This window comes from Phyllobates terribilis, unplaced genomic scaffold (assembly GCF_046119375.1).
Source record: "Phyllobates terribilis strain yellow unplaced genomic scaffold, ASM4611937v1 Scaffold_1__5_contigs__length_1240528914, whole genome shotgun sequence".
Taxonomy (NCBI): domain Eukaryota; kingdom Metazoa; phylum Chordata; class Amphibia; order Anura; family Dendrobatidae; genus Phyllobates; species Phyllobates terribilis.
In genome coordinates, this window is record NW_027362761.1 from 815,103,711 (window position 1) to 815,116,184 (window position 12,474).

The 12,474-nt window shown below is 40.9% G+C and overlaps 1 protein-coding gene across 3 annotated transcripts in view; it reads right to left on the reverse strand.

Moving 5' to 3' along the window:
- Positions 1–12,474, reverse strand: part of LOC141152817 (alveolar macrophage chemotactic factor-like) — a 78,143-nt gene that overhangs the window by 50,341 nt on the left and 15,328 nt on the right. For all 3 annotated transcript variants that reach the window (XM_073637474.1, XM_073637481.1, XM_073637472.1), the window contains exon 2: positions 1,255–1,393. In XM_073637474.1, the coding sequence (XP_073493575.1) occupies positions 1,255–1,393 (139 nt within the window). The remainder of the gene's footprint in view (positions 1–1,254; positions 1,394–12,474) is intronic.

The window sequence follows — 12,474 nt, forward strand, 5'->3', positions numbered from 1 at the left end:
ATGTTGATGATTATGGTTTACAGCCAATGAAATCACAAAAGTCATTATCTCAGTAAATTAGAATAATTAACAAAAAAACCTACAAAAGCTTCCTACGCGTTTAAAAAAGTCCCTTAGTCTGTTTCAGTAGGCTCCACAATCATGGGGAAGACTGCTGACTTGACAGATGTCCAGAAGGCAGTCATTGACACTAAGTAAATGCTAAGTAAATTTTGCATTTCATTTGGAAATCAAGGTCCCAGAATCTGGAGGAAGAGTGGAGAGGCACACAATCTAAGCTGTTTGAGGTCTAGTGTGAAGTTTCCACAATCAGTGATGGTTTGGGGAGCCAAGTCAGCTGCTGGTGTAGGTCCACTGTGTTTTATCAAGACCAAAGTCGCCGCAGCCATCTACCAGGACATTTTAGAGCACTTCATGCTTCCCTCTGCTGACAAGATTTTTGGAGATGGCAATTTTATTCTCTAGCCGACTTGGCACCTGTCCACAATGCCAAAAGTACTAATACCTGGTTTAAAAACAACAGTATTACGGTGCTTGATTGGGCAGCAAACTCGCCTGACCTTAACCCCATAAAGAATCTATTGGGTATTGTTGAGAGGAAGATGAGAGACACCAGACCCAACAATGCAGACGAGCTGAAGGCTGCTATCAAAGCAACCTGGGCTTCCATAACACCTCAGCAGTGCCACAGGCTGATCGCCTCCATGCCACGCCACATTGATGCAGTAATTGATGCAAAAGGAGCCCCGACCAAGTATTGAGGGCATTTACTGAACATACATTTCAGTAGGCCAACATTTTGGATTTTAAAAACATTTTTCAAGCTGTTGTTATAAAGTATTCTAATTTACTGAGATAATGACTTGTGTTTTCATTGGCTGTAAGCCATAATCAACAACATTAACAGAAATAAACACTTGAAATAGATCACTCTGTTTGTAATGACTCTATATAATATGAGTTTCACTTTTTGCATTCAAGAACTAAAATAAATTAACTTTTTGATGATATTCTAATTTAGTGAGATGCACCTGTAGGTTGGATGGCTCTCTACACTGACCATTTCTATGAGTAAGCGAAGAGCCACTGAGTATCAGTGGCTTCCACTTTAACAGACATGCCCTTATTTGAATTAAATATATGTCCATTCAAACATATGACTGACATAAACTTTATCCAGGAGTGGACTAACTATATCCAACATACAAACAAGTGACAGCATCTGAATTTAACAACTGGTATATTATTACTCACATGAGTTCCACTCTGGAGCAGTGAGGACCGCTGCTAATAAGCTGCATATCCATAACCTGTATCTTTTTAATAGGTTTTGACAGAGTAGCACTTTTAATACATTGACAACGCAGATCAGCTTTTGCTGCCCCGGTTATACCTGTAAATGAAGGATAAGATGTTTAGTATTGATAATTTCTTAAAACTGTAGCATTTAAAGTGGTTTAACCCTTTTGCACCAGAGCCTGTTTTCGCCTTCCTGACCAGGCCAGTTTTTTCAATTCTGACCAGTGTCACTTTATGTGCTAATAACTCTGGAACGATTCAACTTGTCCCAGTGATTCTGAGGATTCTGGTTTTTTTGTGTAACATATTTTACTTCATGTTAGTGGTAAATTTAGGTTGATATTTTTTTGCATTTATTTGTGAAAATATCGGAATATTGGCAAAAATGTAAAAAAACTTCAGAATTTTCAAACTTTTTTTTACTCCCTTAAGCCAGATAGTGATATCACACAAAATAGTTAATAAATAACACTTACCATAAGTCTACTTTATATCAGCTACATTTTTTAAGCATATTTTTTTTGTTAGGAAGTTAGAAGGGTTAAAAGTATATCAGCAATTTCTCATTATTCCAACAACATTTACACAACCAATTTTTATAGTGACCACATCACATTTGAAGTGACTTTGAGGGGCCTATGTGACATTAAATACCCCAAAGTGACACCATTTTAAAAACTGCAACCCTCAAAGTGCCCAAAACCACATTCAAGAAGTTGATTAACCTTTCAGGTGTATCACGGGAATTAAAGCAATATGTAAGGAAAATTTTACTTGTCCCACAAAAATGTTACTTTAGCCACAATATCTTCTGAGTACGCTGATACCCCTTATGTGGTGGAAAGCTACTGTTTGGGCACACGGGAGGGCCTGGAATGAAAGGAGCTCCATTTGACTTTTGGAACGCAAAATTTGTTGAAATACAGGTGCTCCTCACAAAATTAGAATATCATCAAAAAGTTAATTTCAGTTCTTCATTAGAAAAAGTGAAACTCATATTATATAGTCATTACAAACAGAGTGATCTATTTCAAGTGTTTATTTTTATTAATGCTAATCATTATGGAATGAAAACACAAAAGTCATTATCTCAGTAAATTAGAATAATTAACAAAAAAACACCTACAAAAGTTTCCTACGAGTTTAAAAAAGTCCCTTAGTCTGTTTCAGTAGGCTCCACAATCATGGGGAAGACTGTTGACTTGACAGATGTCAAGAAGGCAGTCATTGACACACTTCACAAGGAGGGTAAGCCACAAAAGGTCATTGCTAAAGAAGCTGGCTGTTCACAGAGTGCTGTATCTAAGCATATTAAGGGAAAGTTGAGAGGAAGGAAAAAGTGTGGTAGAAAAAGATACACAAGCAACCTGGATAACCGCAGCCTTGAAAGGATTGTTAAGAAAAGGCCATTCAAAAATGTTGGGAAGGAGTGGACTGCTGCTGGAATCATTGCTTCAAGAGCCACCCCACACAGACGTATCCAGGACATGGGCTACAAGTGTTGAATTCCTTGTGTCAAGCCACTCATGACCAATAGACAACGCCAGAAGCGTCTTACCTGGGCCAAGGAGAAAAAGACCTGGACTGTTGCTCAGTGGTCCAAGGTGTTGTTTTCAGATGAAAGTAAATTGTGCATTTCATTTGGAAATCAAAGTCCCAGATTCTGGAGGAAGAATAGAGAGGCACACAATCCAAGCTGCTTGAGGTCTAATGGGAAGTTTCCACAATCAGTCATGGTTTGGGGAGCCATGTCATCTGCTGGTGTGGGTCCACTGTGTTTTATCAAAATCAAAGTCAGAGCAGCCATCTACCAGGAAATTTCGAGCATTTCATGTGTCCTTCTGCCGACAAGCTTTTTGGAGATGGAAATTTCATTCTCCAGCAGGACTTGGCACCTGTCCACACTGCCAAAAGTACCAATACCTGGTTTAAAAACAACAGTATCACGGTGCTTGATTGGCCAGCAAACTCGCCTGACCTTAACCCCTTAAAGAATCTGTCAGGTATTGTCAAGAGGAAGATGAGAGACACCAGACCCAACAATGCAGATGAGCTGAAGGCTGCTATCAAAGCAACCTGTGTGTCACTCCGTAAACAGCGAAACCAGGAAAAGGCAGAGTGTTGGGACCTGCATCTGTCCCTGCCAAACTAGGGGGGCCCTGACTTTCCCTTATCTCAGGAGTACCTCTGAAGGTGAGGAGGCCTGAGCTGCCAGCGTCTCCTTATCTCCAGCGCAGGCCCTGACAGTGACCCCCTCTCCCCCCAGGGAGGAAGACAGTACAAAATAATGATACTGTGACAAGACAGGGAAATACAGACAGGGTGCACATAAATAGCAGTCACAAGAAATGCTCACTCTGCCACAAAGGAAACACAAGAGAGTTAGGCTGTGTGCCCACTATGCGTTTTTCAAGCGTTTTTTTGCCGCGGAATTTCCGCAGCGAAAACGCTTTAAAAACGCTTGGTAATACGTGCCCCATGGTCCCCAATGATAATCCGCATGTGCTGTGCACATGCTGCGGAAATTTCCGCTGCGGATTATCGTTGCGGAAAAATACGCAGCATGTCCATTAATTTTGCGGACACGCAGCGTAATCGCCGCCATTGACTTGCATTGGATCACGTGACATCCGCATCACTGCATCTGCACAAGCAGATATCACACGGTTCAATGTGCGGATGGTACCCAGGTCTGGGGAAGAAGAGACTCTCATCCAGACCTGGGTACCATAGAAACTGTAAAAAAAGAATTTAAAATAAAAAATAAAGATTATACTTACCTTCCGATGTCCTCCCAGTGTTTTCTCCCCTCCGTCTGGTCTGCTGTATGAGTCGCGTTGTTGTGAAGGACCTGCCATGACGTCATTGAGTCATGTGACCTGTCACATGACATCACCGCAGGTCCTTCACACCACCGCGAGCCGCCCAAGACACCGGATGCAGCAGAGAAAACATCGGGAGGATATCGGAAGGTAAGTATAATCTTTTTTTATTTTTTACCATTCTGATTCTTTTTTTTTTTAACTAACTTGGTCACACTACTATAATTCCATGCCAGTTGCATGGATTTATATAGTGTGAACAAGTTGTCAAGCACTTTTCCAAGTGATGCTAAAATCGTTTGGAAAAGCGCTTGATAACCCGCATGCAGAAATGCATGCAAAAACGCTTGACAAACGCTTCTACCTGGCGGGAAAAACGCATGTAAAAACCGCATGCGTTTTTCCTGCCAGGGAGAAGCTGAAAAAATATGCAGCATTTCTGCATCGAGTGCACATAGCCTTAAGGAGGGGAAACTAAAAAGGAGAGAAAGCAGGTAAACATGCAGCAAAACAGCAACCACTATAGCTTAAGTAAATCTCCAAGCTCCTAAACACAATGCTCCTCCTTCACTCTCCAAGTCAGGCAGAAGAACTGATCACTGACAACCCAGGAAGTCAGAGCTGAGTCTATATAGAAGGGAAGTGTAGCTAACCCAAATAAGCTGAGAGACCAGAATCTCAGGAAAAGCCAGCAACCCAGATTAACTCCTGCACTGCTGGCAAAAAGCAATAAGTTAATAAACTGGAGAGGAGTTTCAGCCCAGTGTGCTGATCGCTTCCATGCCACACCGCATTGATGCAAAAGGAGCCCTGACCAAGTATTGAGGGCATTTACTGAACATACATTTCAGTAGGCCAATATTTCACATTTTAAAATAATTTTTCAAACTGGTGTTATAATGTATTCTAATTTACTGAGATAATGACTTGTGTTTTCATTGGCTGTAATCCATAATCATCAACATTAACAGAAATAAACACTTGAAATAGATCACTCTGTTTGTAATAACTATATAATATATGAGTTTCACTTTTTGTATTGAAGGACTGAGATAAATTAACTTTTTGATGATATTCTAATTTTGTGAGAAGCACCTGTAGCTTACACCATGTCATGTTTGCAGTGCTCCTGATGTGCCTAAACAGTGGAAACACCTCACATGTGAATTCATTTTGGAAACTACACCCCTCAAGGAATTTATCTAGAGGAATTTTATAATGTTGAGCTGTTAAATTAAAAAAAATGTTTTTATTTCCACAAGGGTAACCGAAAAAAATGAATATACAATTTGGTGTTCAATTTGTCCTGATCCTGAATACGTCAATACCCTAAATGTGGTAAGAAACTACTGTTTAGGCACATGGCTCGGAAGGGAAGGGATGCCATTTTTTCTGGAATAGGTTGCGGATGCCATATCACATTTGAAGAGCCCCTGACATGCCAAAACAGCAGAAAGCCCCACAAGTGACCCCATTTTAAAAATTACACCTCTCGAGGAATTCATCTAGGGGAGCAGGGAGTATTTATAACCCTCAGGCGATTCAGAAACTTGTATAATTTTGGGCTATGTAAATGAAATATTACCATTTTTCCACTAAAATGTTGATTTGGGCCCAAGTTTGTAATTTTCAAAATGGGTAATAGGAGAAAATGAATATTACAATTTGTTACGCAATTTCTCCTGAGTATGTCAATACTCCATAAGTAATCGAAAACTACTTTTGAGCCACAGTGCAAAGATCAGAATGGAAGGAGCGCCGCATTGCAGTGCAGATTTTGCTATTATGGTTTGCGGGTTCCATATCACATTGGCAGAGCCCCTGAGGTTTCAAAACAGCCGTACCTCCCATAAGCGACCCTATTTTAAAAACTACAACTCTCAATTAATTAATCTAGGGGTACAACGATCAAGTTGACACCACAGGTATGTAACAGAATTTTATACCATTGGGCGGTAAAGAAAAAATAATAACATTTTTACCATAAAAATTAGTTTTAGCCCAAGGTTTTACATTTTCACAAAAGGAAATGGGCAAAAATAGCACCAAAATTTGTCATATATTTTCAGCTGAACATGGCAATAATCTATATATGGCTATACAGTACTGCATAGCCACACAGTGAGACTTCTGAGGGAAGGAGCATTAGGTGACTCTTGGATAACAAATTTTCATAGAATAGGTTGCTGAGTCCATATACAGAGCACTTAAGTGCCCGAAGAGCAGGATTCCCCCTCATGTGACCCCATTTTGGAAATTACACCCCTCTGGGAATTTATCTACAGGTGTAGTGAGGATTTTGACTCTATGGGTGTTTTCCAGAAACAAGCAGCAATGGATGTTGCTAAGTAAAAATTGCAAATCTGCCAGTAGTGGGAGCAAGGAAGGAAGGCTCCAGGAACTGAAGGGATTCCAGAGGGTACGGTGAGTGCAGGACGGCACCCGTACGCCAGAATCTGCCAGGTGTCAGAGGGATCAGGCCGCAAGAAGGGAACCGGTCCCTGGACTAGCCGAGTTACTTTAGGTCTCAGCTGGAAAACTGGAGGCTTCTGCACTTTGTGTGCAGTTACCACATACGCACCTAAGCCACCGAAAAGGGCACCAAGCCAGGTCCGGGAACTTCAAGTTGCCCAGTGGGATCTCAAGGTACCCGATCGGGACTTTGTGTGGCGGGGCGCAGGGCAGGAGGGAGAAGACCCAGAGCGGGAAGTTGGCTAAGAAAGGAACATACAGAAAGGAGTCCCGTTAAGTGCTCTTGAAATACTTGGGAGAGTGCTGAACCCCTGCCTGGTAAACGCAACATGACGTAGCTGTATAGTGCTACCTGAGGAACCTAAATAACTGTGAGTAAACTCGGATGACTGCACCCCACTGTTTCTGTCAGTTATTTCTACCACGTTATCGCTCCTGCACTACAACGCACAGCATCACCATCTGCACCTACACTGCCCTGGTGCTGTGCTCTGCCTGTGGAGAGCCGCACCAACCCAGCTGCCCTAACATCTGCTCCAGAGGTCTGCAGCAGCACCGGTACCCATTACCGGGAACCACAGGTGGCGTCACGAGACAAAAACTGTTATTCATCCCTTCAAGTAACACACCCCCTTTTAAGAGTGACCCCAGGGTACGGGCCCGGGAGCCGACTGCCGTGACATCCCAAGAAGGTAAAGGCCCGGGTACCGAGTCCCCCATATCCCTCTGGGCGAGTCAGATACACTGTCGATTTTGCATGTTTTCCCACCTACAGAGAATGGAGAAGTCTGTAATTTTTATCGTAGGTACACTTCAACTGTGAGAAACAGAATCTTAAATAAAATTTCAGAAAATCACATTGTTTGATTTTTACATAATTAATTAGCATTTTATTGCATGGAATAAGTATTTGATGCAATAGAAAAACAGAACTTAATATTTTCTACAGAAACCTTTCTTTGCAATTACAGAGGTCAGACTTTTCCTGTAGTTCTTGACCAAGTTTGCACACACTGTAACAGGGATTTTGGTCCACTCTTCCATACAGATCTTCTCCAGATCTTTCAGGTTTCAGGGCTGTTACTGGGCAACATTGAGGTTCAGCTCCCTCCAAAGATTTTCTATTGGGTTCAGATCTGGAGAATATCAAGGCCACTCTAGGGCCTTGAAATGTTTCTTAATGAGCCACTCTTTACTTGGCCTGTCTGTGTGTTTTGGGTCATTGTCATGCTGGAATACTCAGCCACGAGCCATCTTCAATGCTCTTACTGAGGGAAGGAGGTTGTTGGCCAAAATCTCGCGAAACATGACCCCATCCATCCCCTCTTTAATAGAGTGCAGTCGTCCTGTCTCCTTTGCAAAAAAAGCACCTGCAAAGTATGATGTTTGCCCCACCATGCTTCATGGTTGGGATGGTGTTCTTGGGGTTGTACTCATGCTTCTTCTTCCTCCAAACACGGCGAGTGGAGTTAATACCAAAAAGTTCTATTTTGGTCTCATCTGATCACATGACCTTCTCCCATGCCTCCTCTGGATCATCCATATGATCATTGGTGAACTTCTAATGGGACTGGATATGTGCTGCCATGTGCCGTCATGGATTTTAATCCATGACGGCTTAGTGTGTTACTAACAGTAATGTTTGAGACTGTGGTCCCAGCTCTCTTCAGGTCATTGACCAGTTCCACCCGTGTAGTTCTGGGCTGATTCCTGACCTTTCTCAGAAAAACCTTACCGCACAAAGCGAGAACTTGCATGGAGCCCCAGACCGAGGAAGATTGACAGTCATCTTGTGTGTCTTCCATTTTCTAATAATTGTGCCAACAGTTGTTGCCTTCTCACCAAGCTGCTTGTCTATTATCCTGCAAGAATCACTGATCGAGGACCATTAAACACAAAAGATTCCACTATTCTTAAACAAAATTCACTGACTACGGTGGAATCCCCAATAATTAAAATGTAACCTTTATTATATTAGATTCAATAAAATCCCCTAAATCCACCTTACCAAAATTGCAGTCTATCCTGTCCGCACTTGTTGAGTGTCAGACACATATACTAATGGGTGAGTATTATCTGTTGCACAATACTCAATCTAATTTAGATCACTTAATGTAGTGCTTATAGGTATTTAGTCTCGATGTATATCTCAGTCTCTATTTAAATATCTACCGTATATCAGATTTCTAAGATGTTACATTTTACCCTCAAATAATCATGAGGAAGTTATTCTTTTTCTCAAAATACCCTACAGTCTGTTATTGTAATTTACCCTCAAATATTCACAATACATTCATATCGCACTAGCAACACAAATTACACATCCTTAAGGACTTTGCAGCCACATATATGTATTGGATATTGATATTATTGCATCTTGCCCTCAATTCAAATGACTGTTAACTTAATCACTAGGATTCAATTCCACTGATTTAACCTCCATTAAGAGATTTTAAAAGGATCACTCCCTACACAGTTTTGGCATTGGGCTGCTACAGTTCCTTCCTTAAAGCGCACCTGTCAGCAGGATTGTGCTTAGTAAAATACATACACTGTCAGGTGGGTGACATTACACAGAGTAAAATAATACCTTTGTTGATGAAATTCGTCCAGTGGTTCTTTTATAATCTTTATTTTCAGTTCTGCCATAATGATATGCTCGTGCTCTGGAGCGGGATTTTAGGGAGTGGCTATAACTGGTGCTCTCATTACGTATGTCTATTTCTGGCCTCTGACAGGTCACTTTGATTTCAGTGACCTGCCTACTATTTTAAATATTGTCTTTGTAATTTCTCTGCCATTGTGAAATTTACATGTCCCAAAGTAGCATCTTTCAGTTGCCGAGAGATGCTATTGCGCTCGTGCGGGGGCCATTTTGCTTTTGGAAAAATAATTTGGGTGCAGCAATATGGCGCTGCGAATGCGCAGTAGCATCACATCCGTGCATGCGTCATACAGCCATCGAGCGCTGATTGGTGACGAACATGACTAACTGGCCTCTGGTTGTTTGTTTTTGTAAAAAAAGAATAAAAAAAATCATTTAGATTAGTTGATAGGACTAGATTAGGAACAGTAAAAATATACTGTAGTAATCGTCGTCTACTACAGTATTTTATACTGAATTGAGTTAGCTAGTAAAGAGTAAAAATATACCGTAGTAATTGTGATCTACTAAGGTATTTTTTACTGAATTCAGTTATAGTTAGCAAAGAGTAAAAATATACCATAGTAATTGTTGTCTACTAAGGTATTTTTTACTGAATTCAGTTAGTAAACAGTAAAAATATACCTTAGTAATTGTCATCTTCTTCTGTACTTTTTTACTGAATTGAGTTAGTAAAGAGCAAAAATACACCATAGTAATCATCTTCTAGTAAGGTATTTTTTACTGAATTGAGTTATAGTTAGTAAAGAGTAAACATTTACCATAGTAATTGTCGTCTACTACGGTATTTTTTTACTGAATTGAGTATTAATTAGTAAAGAGTAAAAAATATATCATAGTAATCGTTGTGTACTACGGTATTTTTTACAGAATTGAATTAGAGTTAGTAAAGAGTAAAAAAAAAAACCTTAGTAATCGCTGGCTACTATGGTATTTTTTGCTGAATTGAGTTTGTGTCAGCGCAGAAAAAAAGAATCATCCATGCATCCGTCCTACAGCCGTCGAGTGCTGATCACTGAAGCACATCAATGCTCAACCTCTGGTTGTTGCTTTTTTTCTTTTATCTTTTTCTTTGTTTTCTAAGCAAAAAAAGTTTACATTAAGCACTCTCACACACACACACCTGAATAAAATTTGGTACTCACTAGTGTTGAGAAAGTATGTTCTGTTCCGAGTATGCTCGGGCCGAGCACCGAGTAGTTACAGCTGCTCAGTGTTATGTTTGAATCGCTCCCGTGTGCATGATTTGCAACTGTTTGACAGCTTTATAACATGTGAGGAATGTGTAAGAAATAGACATTCCTCACATGTAATAAAACTGTCAAACAGTTGCAAATCATGCACACGGGAGCGATTCAAACATATCAACGAGCAGCTGTAAATACTCGGAGCTCGGCCCGAGCATACTCGGCGAAAGGGTTAACAGAACATACTCGCTCAACACTAGTACTCACACAAACACTACATACAGTACAGACCAAAAGTTTGGACACATCTTCTCATTTAAAGATTTTTCTGTATTTTCATGACTATGAAAATTGTACATTCACATTGAAGGCATCAAAACTATGAATTAACACATGTGGAATTATATACTTAATAAAAAAGTGTGAAACAACTGAAAATATGTCTTATATTCTAGGTTCTTCAAAGTAGCCACCTTTTGCTTTGATGACTGCTTTGCACACTTTTGGCATTCTCTTGATGAGCTTCAAGAAGTAGTCACTGGAAATGGTCTTCCAACAATCTTGAAGGAGTTCCCAGAGATGCTTAGCACTTGTTGGCCCTTTTGCCTTCAGTCTGCGGTCCAGCTCACCCCAAACCATCTCGATTGGGTTCAGGTCTGGTGACTGTGGAGGCCAGGTCATCTGGCGTAGCACCCCATCACTCTCCCTCTTGGTCAAATAGCCCTTACATAGCCTGGAGGTGTGTTTGGGGTCATTGTCCTGTTGAAAAATAAATGATGGTCCAGCTAAATGCAAACCGGATGGAATAGCATGCCGCTGCAAGATGCTGTGGTAGCCATGCAGGTTCAGTATGCCTTCAATTTTGAATAAATCCCCAACAGTGTCACCAGAAAAGCACCCCACACCATCACACCTCCTCCTCCATGCTTCATGGTGGGAACCAGGCTTGTAGAGTCCATTCGTTAACCTTTTCTGCGTCGCACAAAGACACGGTGGTTGGAACCAAAGATCTCAAATTTGGACTCATCAGACCAAAGCACAGATTTCCACTGGTCTAATGTCCATTCCTTGTGTTCTTTAGCCCAAACAAGTCTCTTCTGCTTGTTGCCTGTCCTTAGCAGTGGTTTCCTAGCAGCTATTTTACCATGAAGGCCTGCTCCACAAAGTCTCCTCTTAACAGTTGTTGAAGAGATGTGTCTGCTGCTAGAACTCTGTGTGGCATTGACCTGGTCTCTAATCTAGGCTGCTTTTAACCTGCGATTTCTGAGGCTGGTGACTCGGATAAACTTATCCTCAGTAGCAGAGGTGACTCTTGGTCTTCCTTTCCTGGGACGGTCCTCATGTGAGCCAGTTTCTTTGTAGCGCTTGATGGTTTTTGCAACTGCACTTGGGGACACTTTCAAAGTTTGCCCAATTTTTCGCACTGACTGACCTTCATTTCTTAAAGTAATGATGGCCACTCGTTTTTCTTTGCTTAGCTGCTTTTTTCTTGCCATAATACAAATTCTAACAGTCTATTCAGTAGGACTATCAGCTGTGTATCCACCTGACTTCTGCACAACACAACTGATGGTCCCAACCCCATTTATAAGGCAAGAAATCCCACTTATTAAACCTGAGAGGGCACACCTGTGAAGTGAAAACCATTTCCAGTGACTACCATTTGAAGCTCATCAAGAGAATGCCAAGAGTGTGCAAAGCAGTCATCAAAGCAAAAGGTGGCTACTTTGAAGAACCTAGAATATAAGACATATTTTCAGCTGTTTCACACTTTTTTGTTAAGTATATAATTCCACATGTGTTAATTCATAGTTTTGATGCCTTCAGTGTGAATGTACAATTTTCATAGTCATGAAAATACAGAAAAATCCTTAAATGAGAAGGTGTGTCCAAAGTTTTGGTCTGTACTGTACATAAAAAAAATGTCCCGCTCATCCCAATCACTGTATTTAGCAAATGAGGCACTCTGACACTGATAGTGAGAGAGGATCCCACCTTCTTTTATTTTCCTCCTCCTCTTCCTCAAAGA